The following is a 19,034-nucleotide window of genomic DNA, read 5'->3' as shown; positions in this document are numbered from 1 at the left end:
TTCCCAAAGTGAATGAGACTGGGACTCAAACCAGATTAAAACTAATTTCTTTTTTATCTTTCCCTTCTGGATTAATTTTAAATCACGCCTACTCTTTTACCCAATTCACCAAGTACCTGCACAAACGCCGCTGCCAGCACAGAGCAGGGGGCAGCTCAGGTGAGGGAACGGGTGACCGTGAGCTGTGCAGGAGAAAAGGCAGAGAGACATTTCAGTGGCACGGCAGCTTCTGCTGTGTTAAAGTTATTGTGAAACTACAGCAAAGTCACCAACTGTCATCATCGTGTCTGAATGGATAACCTTCATCCTGCCCCCTTGTATTTATAGCGCGACAGATTCTAGCCATAGTGCATTTTTTATATATAGCTAAAATTGTGTATGAAATGTGTAATTTTAGGTACACAGGTGGAATGCATGGGATGTTTTCATTCCAAGATTACAGCCCTATAAATACCTAAGTATGGGTAATTTCACTGGTTTCTGAAATTAATACATTTTGTGATTTTGTACAAATGTTTCTAGAATCTTTGCAAGAAACAAACATTTCCTTTGAAAATACATGGCTTTAATTTCTTTAACCATGGGCATTGCACTTGCTGAAGCAAGTACCATCCACAGCATGACACAGCTATCTATGAAATGATTTAACTGCATCACGCGCAGTCAGCAGAAGTTCAGCACTGTAATTTGGAGAAAGTGACTCCATACTGTCACTCACTCTCTGAGCTACATATTATTCTACAACTCTTTTCCTTTCCTTCCTATTTATCATAAAAATATGGGCGTTTTTTCAATTATGTCATAGTATCCCTTCTTAACAAAAGGTGCATTTTTAATATGTCATTTTAATCTTCAAGAGTTCAGTAACTATAAACCATAAATAATATCAACAGGATAAGCAGGTGCCCTCACCACAGGTAGTTAAATGTTTCTTCATTGTTTAACTTGACCAAACACCTCAGAAATGACTTGATTCTGTTCAGTGACAGCGTACATGGAAAAGTTAGCTATGCAAGAAGCTGAAATAACCACCAACCTCGAGTTTTGCAGCATGAGTTTGAGTTCTGAAGCTACTTGTTGTTGCGTAAACATCCTTGCTACTTGTTGTTGTGTAAACTGTCTGTAAGGACACTACTACAGGAGAAGGACTTCAGGAGTTTTAGCAACCATGTAAATGCAGGCTCTCACAGCTGCTGCTTGAATGCACGCAGACAGAGTAGCACATCTCTGGGTTGTTTGTGCGTGATGCATCCAGCTGGCAAATCGACCAGAGCCTGAGCCTGCCTTTTCCCCGTGTTCCCGACTGCAGGAGGATGCCCCGGGGGTGTGGGGCACGGCGCGTGGTGCTCACACCAGGCCGTCTTCTACCCGCTTCTGTTTTAAACTGGGCTCCTCCCCACAGTAATCTGTTTCTACTTTTTCAAAGGCAAAAGTACTAAATTTATTCTAATTTACATAGGCTTGTAATAGCCATGACCCTGGGAAACTTACGGTTGTTGCACAAAGAAGATGCGAACCATTAGAAGGATCCTGACATCTAAACCTTCCTAAATAACATAACTTAGCAATAACTGTTTTAACTTCTTTTGAAAACTAAGTAACGCATGGAATATTACTTCCAGCTGCATATTGCAAGTCACTGGAAAGAAAAATATCTTGGCCTAATAAAACCTAGGAAAGACTGGCAATGAGCAAAAAAAAATCTTCTGTGACCAGAAGAGAGTCACAAAGTTGGAAAAGTATTTTGGAAATACATATTTATTATTCCTTTTATTCACAGAAAATAACTTTCAAGTAGCAAACCTCCCAGCTACGACACTTAAAATAATCTTGGCTATTAACATACAGCTATTAGTGCCTGTGATATAATATCATTATATCAATTTGATTGGTCCAGCATTGACCAGAGAAGTCAAAAAGTAAAAAAGATCAGTTTCCAGCTCATATTCAAAGTGAATAACCATCCCGCTGTATTTTTAGTACAATGGAAAGAGCCGTGATAGTCATATGGTAAGGAAACGACTCAGTCTCTACCAAGTGCTACACAAGCTGTGTAGCTTGCTGTTCAGAAGGGTAATAAACAGCCCTTTTAGTCCAGCCCAAGTGATAAGAATAGACATGATTCGAGCGGGTCACGAAAATGCGGTCTTCTGGAAACTGCTTTTAACACAATAGAACTATTCCTTGGCCAGCGCAGTTGATGGCCACGTGCTTTTGTTGCCACGAGCCGCGAGAACCAGTAGAATCAAGAGATTATTGTGGAAATGTGAATGTGCTTTATGACGGCCTGTAGTAATTCTGTACATCTCTTATGTCTGTGTTCTTATAGCCACTTGGGCACTGAAGTAGCTGACATGAGAAAGAGGCAGCAGTCACAAAATGAAGGAACATCAGCTGTGTCTCAAGCACCTGGAAACCAAAGGCCCAACAACACATGTTGCTTTTGTTGGTGCTGTTGCTGCAGCTGTTCATGGTATGTCCTGTCGTATATTTGGTTTCATTTCCACCACAGGTAAAGGATGAGAACGGAAAGTGCCGAGCACTGGGAACATGCAGACTTCTGGGAGAGGATTGCTGCCAAGAGGCACAATTTAACATTTTGCTTAAAAAATTTGATTAAACAATCCCCTGATTTGTTTGGACATCTTGTGAGGGGGAAGAGGAGAGAATAGTAAATTCAAGCTATATTTACCCTACTTAAACCAAAACTAAAAGAGGAAAATTCAGTTGTAAAACTAGTATGTGTGAATGAGAGACTTGATACTGAATATTTTATATTTTGAATTCAAAACATATTTTTTTTCTGCTTGCTTGTACTTTTGATGCTGCAATTCTCTGTATTCAGGTGGGAAAAAGGGAGATGGTCATAAATGTGAATATATGGTGGCCTGTTTTACTACTCAGTTATTTAATTATATATATTCTGTAAATCTGAAAACACAAGCCTTAAATTCCACTTTCTCTTTTAATTGGCATGGCACAATTTTAGTGGAAAAAAGGCTCGAAAATTGTGGCTGATTTCCTCTTCCTAAAAAAAGAGTCCACTTGGAAAGTTCACTTGGAAAGAATTAAGGCCACTTTCAAAAACAGCTTTAAATGTCTTGAGATGCATCAGTGTCTTGAGATGCATCAGGTCTGCCTTATTTTCATGAACACAGCATTGAAACATAAAGTAATTGATGTGCAGTACAGTTTGGAGCCTGTGCATCCTGTTACACACACAGTTCAGTCTTTTTGGAGTGACCGTTCCTCTGTGTACCTGTGTTATTTTCCCTTGAATCAGCCATCTGGCCCCAGTCTAAAATCTGAGGTTATTTGCCCCCAATATATTTAAAAATACATAACAGCAGGTATGCATCAGGCATCAAACGTGACAGCTTTTTCCAAGATGCCACATCCTGGAGGCAGTACCAGGGTGGACCTGCCTTGGCTGTTACTTTCAATTTCACCTGGAGGCGAAGGATATTTGGAGCAAGGATGAGCTTTTATAAAGATACTTTGCAATGTGTTCAATCTATACAGTAAAGAGCTGGAAGTGGAGGAAATGGGAAGAAAAGGGCAGATGTTTTGCCACTATTATCTCTGCTTTGTGACAAGGGCACAATGTAAGATTAGCTATACTGTTACAGACTGAAGGTTCATTTAGCTCAGTATCCTATTTCAGGAAGTGACCTGTAGTGGATGGCACAACGAAAGGAGAAAACAAGTGGACGTGCACTTTCTTAACCTACCCACAGCAAAACTTCTCACAACTTCTGACAATCTGCAACTTAGGGACTTTCTGGCCCAGAGGTTATTTCTGTGTGGTTTATAGCCCTTGATGGAACTTGCTTTCATTAGTCAAACCATTTCTGAAGCGACTTCCTGAACTCATCTAAGCTTTTGGCATCCAAAGTTTCCCATAGCAATAAATTCTACAAAGACTTGTGCACTTTATGAACTATTACTCCCTTTTATTTGTTTTAACCTACTAGATGTTAATTTCATTTGATGCCTCCTTCTTCTTATGATTGTGAAGAACAGTGAATAATTGTTCCCAGGTTGATCAAGTTTTTATAGAGTTCTCTCATATCCTCCTTCAGATGTCTTTTCTTCCATAGTCTATTTTAATCTCTGTGATACAGAAACTGACGCAGACCATGGTTTATCCTTATCTCTCTTCTATCTACTCACCTACCTTGTGTCTCTTTATGTACCTCTCCTGTTCTACTGTCTCCTGTCTGAGATGTGTGGCTAGATCTGTTGCAGTAGTCAAGACATGGGTGTGTCATGTTTTATGTTTGCTCTTGATTTTTTATTATTAATTCCTAGCACTCTGCTTGCTTTTAAACAATCCCTGACGTGATGGTTTTTTTAGAATTATCCACCGTGACTACAACATCTCTTTGCTGAACGGAAATAAAGCCTATCATTGTGCATGTACAGCTAAGGTTGGCTTTTGCCTTGCATGCTGGAACATGAATGGCCATAAAACTGCCAGTCTAATTTCTAAAACTTAAAGACAACTGATTTTATTTTTTAAGCATGTTGTAGCTCAAGAGGTCTTATTTGACAGCTATACGCTATTTTGAAGTTTTCATGAGCTTTGTGACCCTTGGAGTGCCTCCACTCCTTAGAATGCAATACCATTATATATTTGAACAGTTTATGCATATTAAATCTAAACTAGAGCAAATATTGCTTTAAAATGTAGGATGTCCTTTCAGCTGCATTAGTAATTGTTTTTGCTGTTAATATCCTGTCTTTCAGCTGTTGAGGGTTTTTTTTTTGGTAAAGTAGATTAGACTGAGCCTGGAGAAACCCTGTCAATTTAAGCTAGCTTTCAGGATTAAGTCAAAGAATGGGTCAAAGGGGATAGCAACATCACTTGTGTCTTCTGAAATCAAAAAGGTAGAACAGATGATGTAATAAGTCTTCTCCAGTGATTCCATACTGGAAACTCCATTAGAGGAGGGATGGGACAAAACTTTGAAAAAGGCAATATGAAATGTTTCAGAATCTCAGTTGAAATTAAGTAATTTGTTCTGGTGCAAAATTTGTTTGGTAAATTTGAACTGTCCAGGTAGAGTACAGATTACTGTTCTTGCCTCAGTTGTGTACCCTAAAAAACTAGAAAAATAATTTAAAAGAACATAACAAATTTTACTAGTCACTCATTATATCAGGGATTCTAGGCAGGTAATTCTCTAGGGTAGGTCTCTGTAATAGGAAAGCCGCCCAATCGATAATTGTAACAGGTTCTCTGGACCTAATGAAATTGCATGCTTTCCCTAGTTCCACAGGTCTTTGCATTTGAGTAATGTGAATTTCTCAAATGATACCTGTCTGGAAATGTTGATTAACGATGTTGATTCATGATAATGTTCATTAATGATGATGACAATGCTTTAACTGTCAATATCAAGATTAGGAGGCTTTTCTTCTGTTTTCCCACCAGCCTGCGTGACTGAGGACAGCTCCTATATCACTAACATCTTAGTGCCTCAACCTCCTCACCATTCACACAAAGGGGGGGCGAGAGTAGGTGCAGCTTTTAGTAAGAAGCTTTCACTTGTATCTGTTTGAAACGTTAGTTCAGTAGTTCATATATCCAAATAAATAATTAGAATTCTAAAAATATCTTTTGTGAATCATGTGATGTTTGTTTTCTTCTGTTCTACCCTGTGTTAAAATCAGAATAGGCATTAAGGCTTTTGCTTGCATAACAGCATAGGCAAATATTCACCTTTGTTGGCGGAAATAGTACCTTGCCTAATAGAGAGTTGCTAACAGCAAAAGTTAGTTCCAAAAATTATTCAGTATATAACAATTTTTTTTTTCTCTAATAATTCCTTCTTAAAGGTAATGAATATTTGGAGCACTTTTCCATTGTTGTGGGTTTTCCCCAACAAGCAGCTCAGCCCCATGCAGCAGCTCACTTACTCCTGCCCAGTGGGATGGGGAAAGAGAATCGGAAGGGTAAAAGTGAGAAAACTCGTGGGTTGAGATAAAGGCAGTTTAATAGATAAAGCAGAGCTGTGTGCACAAGCAAAGCAAAAGAAAGAATTAATTCACTGCTTCCCATCGGAAGGCAGGTGTTGAGTCATTTCCAGGAAAGCAGGGCTCCATCGTGTGTAACAGTTACTTGGAAAGAGAGACGGTACAACTCTGAAACTTCCCCCTTCTTTTATTGCTGATCCCCCAGCCTTTATTGCTGATCATGATGTCATATGGTGTGGAATGTCCCTTTGGTCAGTTGGGGTCAGCTGTCCCAGCTGTGTCCCCTCCCAACTTCTCGTGCACCCCCAGCCTGCTCACTGACAGGGTAGTATAGAAAACAGAGAAACCCTTGACACTGTGCAAGCACTGTTCAGCAACGGCTAAAACATTGATGTGTTATCAACACTGTTTTGGTCCCAAATCCAAAACATAGCACCATATGGGCTGCTACGAAGAAAATTAACTCCATCCCAGCCAGACATGGCACTGATAATTGTCAGGACAGTAAATTGTTCAGCTTACAAGGACAAAGCAGGACTGATTACCAAGGTTTGCTTAGATTGGAAAAGGTGGAGTTAAACAGACCATTTAATTGTAATAGGTATGGTCAGGAAGATGCCCAATTAGCTTAAGCCCTGAGCAGGTGCCCAGGCATCAGTAGTGAAGGAAGCAGTCCTCCCTAGTGGAGAAAATAAAGTGCTTCCGAAGTTCCCAACAGGAAAAGCTTGTCCACTCACTGCAGAGGCAGATGATAGAAGATCCATCCGGAGATCTTCTATAGGACCTTCCTCTCTCCGCTGACCAGATATAGACTTAAGGTGCTTACTTCAGGAAGACCACCTCACTAATGCATCTAACAGATAAGTACCAGTCAGGTACTGAAGGCGATGGACTGAATCTCACCCTGTGTCTTAAGCCTCCACAAAACACCATTCCCATAGAGGACAAAAGAAAAGGCTTCCTTACTAGGTGTCATTTCAATGACTCGGGTAGCCTGAGAGTTTGCGGTAAGACTGCTAACATGACAGTCTATAATTTCCTCAATTACGCTTTCCCAGAGAGCTGCGCATTCAGTATTTAATGCTAAGGCTTCACAATTTTGAGCTCAGCCTGGCGAGGTAAGGGTAGAAGCCTCCTATTTCACCTCCCCAATCTTATTTAGCAATATGTTACTCCAGCTTCCTGAGCAGACATGAAGCCAGTCATTTTCTTGCAAACACTTGTAAATCACGTTCTTCAGAAAAAACCTCTCAAGACGCTAGTGCAGGGAGGCTGGCTATTCTGCCAATTTTATTGTGCTTCCTCTCTTGTCTCACACCCTGAGCAGGAGTCATATCTTTTTATCCTCTCTTCCTTTCATAAGGTGCTCAGTGAATTTTAAAACTCTGATATCTGATAGTCCCTCTCCTTTTACCACACACAGAAGGCTCAGAAGGTATCTAACATCTGCCCTGCAAGAGACCTTAGCAGTACAGGAGTCGGGGGGACATGAAAAGGCTTCCTGTGGATAAGTGAGATGATCACACAACTTCACTTGGTTCTGTAGCTCGATTCAAATATGAGAGCTGGAAGGCCTTTACCTTAAAGGGAACCATTAAAACAACTGCTGAAGACTCTTGTGGAAGAGGGAAAGGGACTCACATGTCCAGCAGCTCCGAGCTGTGCCCTGTACAAAAGCTATGCCTACCATTTGGTTTCTTGTGACCTTTCCATGACTGCTTTCCCACACACCCAAGAGATGCTGAGGAAGATAGGGTATTTGCCAGCTTGGCAGTAAACAAGAGTTGCTCTTGGCAAGAAACCCTTCTCCTCCAGCTCTTACAACTTGCCTATGACTGCTGTGAGTTACGTCTGAAACTTCTTCCTGATGACCTTGTTACACAAATATTTTTCTTTATTAAAGGGAACGTTTTCCTTGCATGGCTTTCGCGGTTGACTTGGGCCTACAAGAAGATATTTCTGCCACTTGTGCCATGAATATGAGATGACAGATACAGTTCTAAAGACAATTTTAAATTATATTAATATTTTTCCTCTGTGGGGTTCAACGTTTTCCTCCTCCTAGGAAGCACATAGTGTGCATGGTAGTCTAAATGAAAAAAACAAACCAAAACATTTTTTTTTGCATTTCCCACCTCTCTAGTACTTTCAGATGAACAATTTTATTTTTATTTTTCTGGCATATTCAGTGTTAGTTTGCCATCAAAAAATTGTGTTTAAGCTTTGCATGACTTCACACAAGATAACCCCTGGGAGTTATAGTCCTGGCTGCTTTACCTTATTTAACTATGGTAGAAAGTTTGGAGGAGAGGGAAACAAAGAAAGGATGGAAACAAAAAACAATTTAATGCAATAAATTTTAGTTACATGTTCTGAAATATATGGAAAATAAAATCCGTATTCTTCTTCCCGTGCCTGTCTGCAGCGGGATGTTTATACTAGGAGTAGACTAGAGGTGGGCTGGTACAGAAAGAGTCACGCAGGCTCCAGGATTTTGTTAACGCTCTCAGCAAGAAAAGAAAATCTTTATGTTTGAAACAAAAGCACTCATTAGAGAAATATTTTTGGCTTTCAATTTTATTTTTTTTACAAACCTAATTTTTTAATTCTTCTTTTTCTCCCTGAACACATAGGACAACACATCTGAAACAGATGTACTCAACTCTCTGCATTTTACCTTTTCAAAACATCACACCTGAGAAAAGCAAATATGGAAAACTGCATCGGGAATTATTGTACTCTGGTGCAGAATACAGAAAAGCAGGCTACTGTACTCCATTTTACTGAAATAGAAGGTGATATTTTTAAAAATATTTAATGGGAAAAGATGTTCCATTCTGAGCCTTTTTATACTTTAAAACATCACAGGACTTCCTTACGTTTTTAGCATTTGCTGTTACAGAGGTCAAAGATGAAAACATTCCCTCTCTTTCCTGAAGAATAATTTATTCTGAGGGATAGTAGGCTTAGCCAGCATGGGAACTCGTGCTTTATGCATCTATGGGACAGTATCATCTGCTTTGCCCCGGGTCATCACAGCACTGGTGCTTTCTTAGGAAAGGAGCTTCTGACAGGTAGAATTTAAAGCTGGATAAAATCCATTATATGACCTGTCACACCCGCTACCGAATGTGGTATTCTAGAAAATCAGTCTTAAATCACCTTGTCTTTAAGGCCATGTATTCTCAGTGCTGAGGGCATGAGAGAAAGCTGCCCGGCTGACATTCCTCTTGTCACTGGAATGCACCATGGGGTGAGTGTGGGGTAAGGATTTAAATACTTAGTCCTTGGAAATGAGCCTCTCAAGGTTCCCTGAGCTACTTAAAATAAGAAATTTAAATTCTCAGCATTTGGAAAAACAAGCAGAAGACACTCTAAAAATAAATAGCTTGTCAAGTATTTTTTTTTCATACTTTCGTAAGTTATGTTAACAGTACTTATTAAATAATACCCAAGTAAAGCATTTCTTTTCCCTTTAAACCAAAAGAAAGGGATGATCTCTAAAGTTAAAAACTCAGAGGAGAGAAGCATGTCTTCCCAATAGGTGCAGCATTTCGTAGGCTCACTCTGCTTTATAATACAGCCAGGGCATGTGATTTTGCCGGAGTTTTATGGATGTTTAGGTCCTCAGGGCAGGCTGGAGACAGGTGGCTCTCTGCACGCTTGTTTACACAACTCTCCCAGGGCATCACAGCCTGACTTGCCAACCTCTGGGCTCGCGCCCTGCTGTGACACTGGGCCAGACTGTCAGTGTTAGCCTAATAATTCCTGGAAGTCTGCTCTCTCCTTGAGCCGGAACACAAATATACCTCAGGTGTGATTCAATACGGGGCTTATCCCAGAGCTCCAGAGGTGGCGAGTGAAGGCAGCTTTGACCACTTCCTGCACCTCCCTGTCAAGCAGATGTGAACCGCTGCTGTTCAAAAGAGGGGAGCACATTTCTTCTACATAAATAATGCCACAAGGTGCAAAGGTATGATGGATGAGGTCTCAGGTATACTAACTGCAGCAAACTACTTCTCCGTAAGTTTTTCTGCATCTACGTCTAAAGAGTAAGATGCAAATGCAGGAAATCAAAATGTTACCAGCAAACCTAAGGGACTATAGAAATAAAGTTTACAAAAAGCAAGCTTTAATGTAAAATCAACTAAAGGAAGCTTAAAATTAACCTATTAAATCTCATGAGAGCCTGCCTTGGTCACTGTGGAGCCAAAATAATCGAGTACCTCTCATCTGCCCTCATCAAAAAGCAGCCCAGGAATCCTGATTTCCAAGCTCATCCACCACATTTTATCTTCCTCCTTTCTTCCTCTCAGCCCCCTGCCGCCTAGCTCCAAAGCTCTGTGGAAGCACAAGGTCCTGCACAGCCTTGGAGCAGGGGCAGGAACTGTGAGCCTCCAGCTCCCACAGCAGCAATGGGTTTCCACAGGTCATTTGCCATGCAGAATTGGTTTTGGTGCACGCTATTGCTTGGTGGGACATGCAAAATAAATCAAAATCGTGTAGTTCTCAAGGAGAAAGCTGTAAGCTACACACCGCATCTATTTTGGCAAGTGTCTGCAAAGGAGTAGTCACTAAGGCAGTGCTGGCCTACCATGAGATCATGGTAGAAACACAAAGATATGCAAGACACTACACAGACATTCAGCGTATAAAAATAATTTTAAATTAATTTTCAGCCAAGAACTCTGGTTTGAAAAAAACTTTAACACTGTAAACTGAGTCAAACTCCATGTAAACCTGATAAATGTTTCTATTTTCAAAGGTATGAGATAAACTTCTTACTCCTCATAATAAAATAGAAGCCTAATGTGAAGAGTGAAGCAATAGCTTCTTATGCAGCTGGACTGTTAGCTTTGATCACAAGCCAGTGGTAGAATCCTCCTTAACATCAAAACCAGCCCAGGGGTCTCTGGGACAAGCTTTCCTAGTCAGGATTTTATCCTTAATATTTCAAACTTTGAAAGTTCATTCGTTTTGAGGAACAGATGGAGGCTCATGTATTTACTGACATTTTTACCCATCTGTGATAACACAAGCAGATTAGAGAATGGTTAGAACATAAACATAATATATTAGCAAATTTTTAATAAATGTTACTGAAGCTTCACAAACCAAAGGCATAGATTTCTACGTGTATAATACTACTAAGATAGGAAGGCCTCATCAGTCTAACTGCAGAAAATAGTCCTATTTCAAGCAAACAATTCTGTAAAGAAAATTGGAATGCAGAAGAAAAAAAAAATCAGCACTGCAATCCTCCTAAATTGAAGAATAAATATATGCTCAGAGGGGATTTGGGATTACACAAGGCTCATTCTAATTCAGCCGCGCATAAGATGCTGACAGTAGCTCCTTAGAAGGAGAGAGCAGACTAAATCTAGTTAACTTTAGAAAATGATCTTGACTCTGCCCTGCTGCAGCACACAGAGTGTATTCAGGGACAGCTGCTCTTGAGGAGACTAGAGGGAGAGAAAGCAATGGCAGAATCACCTCCACTGGGGCAAAGCAGCTTGATGTCTCCTCAGAGGCTGTTGAAGAGATGGATTGCTTCAGAGCATCAGCATCTTGGCTCTCCCTCGCCACTCATGCCCGTTGCCCACCTGCCTGTGCCAAAATGCTATTCAGCTTGATGTCTGCGGAACAGTGGCTGAGGGAAGATTCGTAATGTCATGACAGATTTCCTGTCACCGGCGCACAGCTTGACTGTTGCTGTCAAAAAAAGACAAAACAAAAACCCAAGAGTGCTGAGGATGCCTGAGTCCAGTTTACGCTGTGATTTTCAACTGTTAGGAGTTTAGAGCCTTTACTTCTCCCCCAGTAGAGTTTGGCCTGTTTTTTTGTTTCTTTATTGCAAATTTGACAATTATGTATTTACAGAAAGATGCATTAACTCAGGAGTCTGTGGAAAAACACAGAAATGGAGAAGTGTGTGAAAGGTCAAAATGGGTCTGAGATCAAAATATAAGCTGAAGTAAGGCATGTTGATAGATGGTGTCATTTTAAAGGTTCCAATGTGGCCTTGCAGATCCTCTGAACATTGTTCATCGTAGAGTATAATAAAAACTTAAATATTTAACATGCAAAAACAACGACAAAAAATCTTATCGGAATTAAACACAATGGCTGTGTCTATACTAGTAAACTTTATAGGGCCAGGGTCTAATATGGGCTCAAGCAATCAGCCGTACAGTTAAACTGTTTGCAAGTGTTAACTCCCTGGCAGAGTTTTGGCCAGTGCCAAAGTGCACATTCTCAGGCTAAGACCTGTCGCAGGTGCAGAAACCTTGTTTTGGGTATGGGCTTTATGGACTGGGGCTACGTGGTGCCAGTCAGCCTCAGGGCCAGAGAACTCTCCCAGCCCATTTTATCTGCAAGAATAAATGCAGTCTGTAGTTCCAAGCCAAAAGGGAAAAAAAATTAGGCTACTTAAATCTGTTAGCAGCAAAATTTCCATCTTACAAAGGTTTATTTTTTAACCATGTATCATTCCAAATCGGTTTAAAATGTCAGTTAAAACAGGGATAAATGCCTAGCGCTTTTAAGAGAAAAAAATGAGAGAATGTATCATGGAAATGAGTCTGCACCCCTAGTAGATAACACTTATAAGATGGAGATCCTCTCACTAGAAAAGTGGGTCAGACATTCATTATGTGAGGCAGAAAGGCAAAGGAGATGCGAATCTTGTCTAGTCACCCTTAATAATTCCATAGCACATATATTTGTCTCGATGATGGCAACTCTGGCTCTTCTGAAGTACCTGATTGAGGGCCTGATACCGGCAGACGCTGAGCAACTATTACAGAGCAATGGATATCTTCAGTTCCTGTTGACATCCATGTTGAAAGTACTTCCCAGCTCAGGGCCCTATCTAGCAGAAAATCTGGAAACCAGCAGTTAACACCCATCAAAACAGATGCCTGTAATACACACAGACGGGCATGGTGGTTCTCAATCCTGTTTGCTGGACAGATGTTAAGTGGAAGATTCCTCTTCTTATTTGACTGTAATGTTGATAAGCGTAAACTAGTCTGGTCCGTTCTAATATCATAAAATACGGTGCTCATAAACATGATGGCAGGAATTATATTTTACAAATACATAAAGCCCACTTTAATTGAAGAACTTTGCAACACTGTATGAAAAGAAAAATGTGAATTTAGTATGAATATTCCCAGGCATCTCTTCCCATTTGGAAACTGCAACTAAATCTATGGAATCAAAGGAGTGACCCTAATCAGGCTCAATTCTTTACTGTTCCTGCTATTTGCATCTCTGCAAATGAAAAATAATAAAAAAAAGCCACTGTGGAAACTGAGATTAGGCCAGTTTCTCAGAATTAATTGAAACCATTAGTCTTGCTTGCTAGTGGATTGAAGGGCTTTTATTCATCCAGTTACCCTTTCAAGGAATACGATTTCTATTTCTTTGAACACTAGACAACTGCCACTTTTAATTGTGTCAAATATACGAAGGAATTGCTTGCAAAATAGCTGTAGCCAGGAGTAAGGACACTGCAGATTGTCTAGTAATTAGATGTATTCATTGTACAAGATGGAATATGGGTGGTAACATTATTCTGAAGGAAGGAATGAAGCTGACAGCCAGAGTAGTGATCTGTTGGGTGACCTGACAAGAGAAATACACCCTTGAGTTGAATCTTGCCTAAAGCAGAAACCAGCTCTACAGTAATGAAACAAAGCTAGACTAACTCCATTAGGAATCATTGGCAAGCAAACTGGCAAGCCATGGATTTCTTACCTATACAGAAATTACATTCCACATCTGAGCACAAAAATCTCAAAAATTTATCCTAGAAAGGACTACAAGTTTCCAAAAGTTGTAATAGCTTCTGGCGTGGCTATCATTATGTAAAAGTAATATAATCTCTTTAAAGTAGAATCCAGCAGAAAGCATATTTTCTTACAGATTTTCAGAAGCACAAAATACATCTGAGAAAAAGGAGAGTTTAGGGAAGTCAGATTGCTTTAAACCCCTAGTCCTTGCCTCTCTTGCACAGTTACAACTTTTGCTCAGCACTAGTCTAAGTTGGAGGTAGATACTGTCCTTTATTTCAGAAGTTCAAGTACAGTGCATGCTGGTAGTTTCCATCTGCCTTTGGATGCCTGCTGAGCTGCAATATCTGTAGCCGGTAGTTTAAATAAGTCACACGCGAACAGAGGAGGAAAGCAAGTTCAGCAAGGCTGTCCATTAAAAGGACCAGTCTCCTTTCACGTACCTTTTAGCCTGCATTGACCTTGAGAACATTTCCCTCCTTCAGCCTGAAGTCACCCTGAAGTGTAAATATCATTACATTTTTTTAATTAGCCCCCATAAATACTCTTCAATCACAATCTTTCTTTAAATGTGATTGTAGTATATGTGTTGGTTGTGGCACTGGTGGCCACACCTGAAATACTGTGTCCAGTTCTGGGCTCTTCATTGCAAGAGACCTGGACATACCGAGGAGAGTCCAGCAAAGGGCCACTAAAATGATTAGGGAACTGGAGCACCTCTCCTATGAGGTAAGGCTGAGGCAGCTGGGACTGTTCCACCTGGAGAAGAGCAGGCTCAGGGGGATCTTATCAATGTGCATAAATACCTGAAGGGAGGATGCAAAGAGCACAGAGCCAGGCTCTTCAGTGGTGCCCAGTGACAGGAGAAGGGGCAATGGGCACAAACTGAAACACAAGAGGTTCTCTCTGAGCAACAAGAAACACTTTTTTACTGTGTGGGTGACTGAGCACAGGTTGCCCAGAGAGGCTGTGGAGTCTCCATCCTTGGAGATATTCAAAACCCATCTGGACATGATCCTAGGCAGCCTGCTCTAGGTGTCCCTGCTTGAGCATGGCGGGTGGACAAGATGACCTCCAGAGCTCTGTCCCTTCCAACCTCAACCATTCTGTGACTCTTTGTTTCTGTGATTCTGTGTTCAACTTAGCAAAGACTAAACTCAGATCTTAAATGTTTGCAAAACATTTCTGGATATATTTGTGGGTATCTTAGGAAAATGTCCCTTTTTTCAGAGGGTTTCCAGCAGGTTAGTTTTTCCACTTAGAATCCACTTCTGAACATTCTCTAAAAGAAGAAAGAATCAGTATAAAAATTACATCAAAGATCACATTGCAAATAGCAATTTATGATGGAAGATGTATTGACATGTGGATTTTTGATTCTACAAGGCTTTGCTTTCAAATTCTTCGTGGGGTCCAAAAGGAAAATGCAGAGTTTGGACAAATCTGAAAGCTTGTCTGCCAAAGGTATACTGAATTCAACTTCTATGGAAAATACAGCAGAAGAATGTAACTCGTGGCTTTAGAAAGAGACTGTTAGTTCGACTGTCCCTTATGAACAGAAAAGGTTAGCAGAATTTAGATCTATTCCATTTTAAATCGTTAAATATACAAGAAAGGGAATAGAGTGTAACACTGCAGATTTGCTAAAATCTTTTTAGGTACTTGCTTTACTGAGCACATCCTGCTATGACTTACTTTATCTTAGCATTCATATTTCTGTAAGGATGATCTACCTTCACAGTGGCATGTGGGATGCAATTTAATAACCTTATATAATGATCTTACATAAACTCCAACATCTTGGCCAAGACTTCCCATTAACAAAGAGATGATTATGCTCTTAAGCACTAGATCACTTGGGTTCAATTCTGCTTTTACTCAAGCTGAGGAGTAGCACAACATAAATAAGACTATCAGGACAGAGTTAAATGTCTTAACTGACTAGACCTTAATAGCCTGAGATGCTCCAGATATCTTAAACCTCAATTTCCACCAATCTCCTTTTTCTTTTATGGTTTATAGTTGAATCTGTAATGACTTTGTCCAATTACGCTGAATCCAGCACAGTATTAAGAAAGCACTGCAACTGAAAAACAGTTAAGAAATTCAGCCTGCTCTCCCCCACCTTGAAAGTATGGCAGAAATATACAATCTCAGATGAACTGAGAACTTTCTGATTTTTCACGGGGATGTTCACAACTCTGAACAATGATGAGCTGGCCTTATCATATGCCTTTAAATAAAAAAATTCACAGACCTTAGTCCAGGTTTTCACAAGGAAGAAAGGTAGGATCCCGTTCATAAGTAGTGTTTTCAAGTGTATTTCCTTCTAAACTCTCAAATATCTCACAGGGTTAAAAGCTATTCCTTCACACAGAAAAGTCTACATAACACTGCAAGAGCAGTGCTATGGAACAAAGACAGGAGAATTGTCAACGCTTCCTTCAGTCGCCCCTGGATTGCTGCTACAGCGCAGGTGTCAGAAATACGGCAGTGAACAGGCCAGGATACCTGCGTGTAGGCACAGGGGGTTTTGACCACATCTCTTTATTACTGTATTCACACACTCCACAGCCAAGTGAGGATACTTCGAAATAACCCAAAAAACAAACACAGGTTTTGCTGTGCTTTAGGATTTTGACACTGTAAGGCATTGCTCTTTAAGCTTCTCTCCACAGTTCTTAGTATAAACGTGATTATGAGTGAAAGGTGGGGCTGCCAACTGTTTGCAGGACTCCGAGAGACAAAGTTCTAACAAACTCCAGGTATCACGAAGTTAAGAGTTATAGCTGCTGTTTAGCTTATTAGTAGCTGCTTGCAAACAGCTTATAGTAGCTGTTTACTTATTAGACAATCTCTTTTCTTGTAATCAGAAAGCTTATGAGGAAAAACACTGTAATGTTACATTGAATGTAATTTTCCTAAAGAGCTTTTTAAAGTTAAGCACAGTATTTCATTTAAATCTATTATTTGGTTACATTCACTAGAATTATTTGCAAAAGACTAGGGAGAATAACAGTTACTAACAATGAATGAAGCCAAGACAACCGATGATTTCATTTTACAATTTAATGATAACTATTTTTAAAACCATCTTAAACCTTTCCACCAACACTATTTTGTGGAAAATCCAGTTCAGGAGTAAATTATCTTTAACTGTCAAATCTGTGCGGAACACAAACTCAGGTCCAGTCAGCTGCATTCTCTGTAAAACCCCAGAGGAAGCGCCTGTGAAACAGCTTCCGCACCCATCCTGGGTAGCAGAAATCAGACCAGAAAAGTTCCACCTTGAGCTCCCCCTTGGCCCACAGGATTTATGGTATGCAGAACGGTGCATATGGGAGCCAGAAGTCTGCCTGCGTTTACTATTACTGGATCCTGAGCAGAGACCGAGCTTTTCAGTTGAAAGCACATTCACGGCGCACACACAAGTGCCCAACCGTCTGTTACGGACTGTTTCTCAGCTGTACGCTCTTCAAACAAAGAGATGGAAAAAAGGGAAAAAATACGAAGTACACCACACTACAACATAGCAAAGTGAATCGAGGGGAAAAAATGCCACCAAGGAAAATTGGAAAGGAAGAAAATGAATGTTTTCTAGCCATTGGAAGAGACAAAACATCTGGGTTTATAATTTTTTTCATTTTTGTTTTACTTTTTGTGACCTATGACCAAAAAAAAAAACAAGCCCTGTTATCACTGCAGCTTTTATGGTTACAGGTCAAAATGATGAGACCACAGTGTAAGCTGAACAAAGAGCTGGGGGGTTTGTGACTCCACATTCCTTCCCTCATCCGAAGCTTTGAAATATTGGAGGTTTTTTAGCTGTAATATAAAATCTCCAGGATGCCAACCTTGCAAATAGTTGCATTATTAATAAACAAAACAAAAGAAAACAAATATTTCTTTGGGGTTTTTTTCCTACATGATGTCAGGCTTGCAGAATAAGATCTCAAGTTTATAAGTTCTCCCTGCAAACACCTTTTTTTTTCACTCTAAACCAGCTGAGTCGAAGCTGGAGTCTATGCTTGTTTGGTTTTTTCTTTTAAAACAATTTGGATTATACATGTCTCTTGCACCATCTTTTCACCTAAGGCAAATGTAACTCTGGCACTCAGGAAACTTAGCACCACAGGTACCTGGACTTTTTGAAAGGAGTTTATAGTTTCAGTGGACACTGCCAAGTAGGCTGATTACAGCCTTATGGTAATTGTTGGCTTTTCCCCAACAGACTGCTTTCCTGTGTCAGTCTACCAAACACAATCTCCATCATTTAGATTCAAGCACAAGACAATTCATTTTTTTTACTCAGAGCAGGATGCTATTTTTCACTAAAATTCCAACTTATTTGCAGTATAAAATTCTACATCCTATATTGCTTTACTGAATTCAGTGAAGATCTATAAATCTTACCTCATGAAAGAACCTGGATGGACACTAATTAAAGAAAAAAATCCTTCAAATTTTTTTGATCTGTTTCTTCTATGGAACAAAAATTTTCATGTTCTGATGACTGATTTAAGACCAGATTCTGATCAATTTAAGTAAATGACTCCAAAGGCTCTTGACCACTCTTACCTTCCAAACTTTCTCACAGAAAACCAATGCTGACATATGCAGATACCAGATTTGCAATTTTTGCTGTTTCATGTCTTTCTCTGGATGAACTGCACATCACTTATGCTGGCCTTGCAGACCTCCAGGGGTCCACGCAAGCCTTTGCTCCAGAATTCATTTAGCGCCGCTAATTTGGCTGAAGTTTGCTCTGCACCTCTATGCTTTGCATATACAGGTATTATTACAACAGTCTAAGTGCTTTAGTCTGTCTAGCTATTCTTCCAAGAAGATAAATTCTCAGAGGTGAGAGATAAGGCACCACAACGCATGGCTGATGGCTGATGCCTCCCCTTTCTCATACAGCCAGGGGCATGAAGGATATAACTTTCTCTGTTCCTATGAAAATATCTAGTGCAAGGCATCAATTCTTCATAAAAATCATAAGTCTAGCTCTAGTTTTTCTCAGAATAATTATTCTGGGTGATATTCATTTATTGCAACAAAAAGTGAACTCTTTTCCTAACTTTGATAGCAGCATTTGTTATCCTTTACTTGTCTGAAAAAAAAAAAGAAAGATAATTCTGTTCATGTAATAATTTCTTTCTCTTAGATGCCTATTTTTGTGGCAATAAAAGGGAGATAGAATATAGCATTACTGACTAGACTCTGTCGAAGTGATTTTTGAGAGTAACATAGCTGTAT

At 39.9% G+C, this 19,034-nt stretch overlaps 1 protein-coding gene across 5 annotated transcripts in view; it reads left to right on the top strand.

Annotated features, from left to right (window-relative positions):
• RGS17 (regulator of G protein signaling 17) overlaps positions 1-19,034 on the top strand; it is a 76,193-nt gene that overhangs the window by 41,755 nt on the left and 15,404 nt on the right. For all 5 annotated transcript variants that reach the window (XM_063329345.1, XM_063329341.1, XM_063329342.1 and 2 more), the window contains exon 2: positions 2,330-2,473. In XM_063329345.1, the coding sequence (XP_063185415.1) occupies positions 2,355-2,473 (119 nt within the window). In that variant the 5' untranslated portion in view covers positions 2,330-2,354. The remainder of the gene's footprint in view (positions 1-2,329; positions 2,474-19,034) is intronic.

The sequence above is a fragment of the Chroicocephalus ridibundus genome, chromosome 3, assembly GCF_963924245.1.
Source record: "Chroicocephalus ridibundus chromosome 3, bChrRid1.1, whole genome shotgun sequence".
In the NCBI taxonomy this organism is placed as follows: Eukaryota; Metazoa; Chordata; class Aves; order Charadriiformes; family Laridae; genus Chroicocephalus; species Chroicocephalus ridibundus.
Note: the sequence above shows the minus strand (reverse complement) of the source record. Positions and strands in the feature narration are given on the sequence as shown.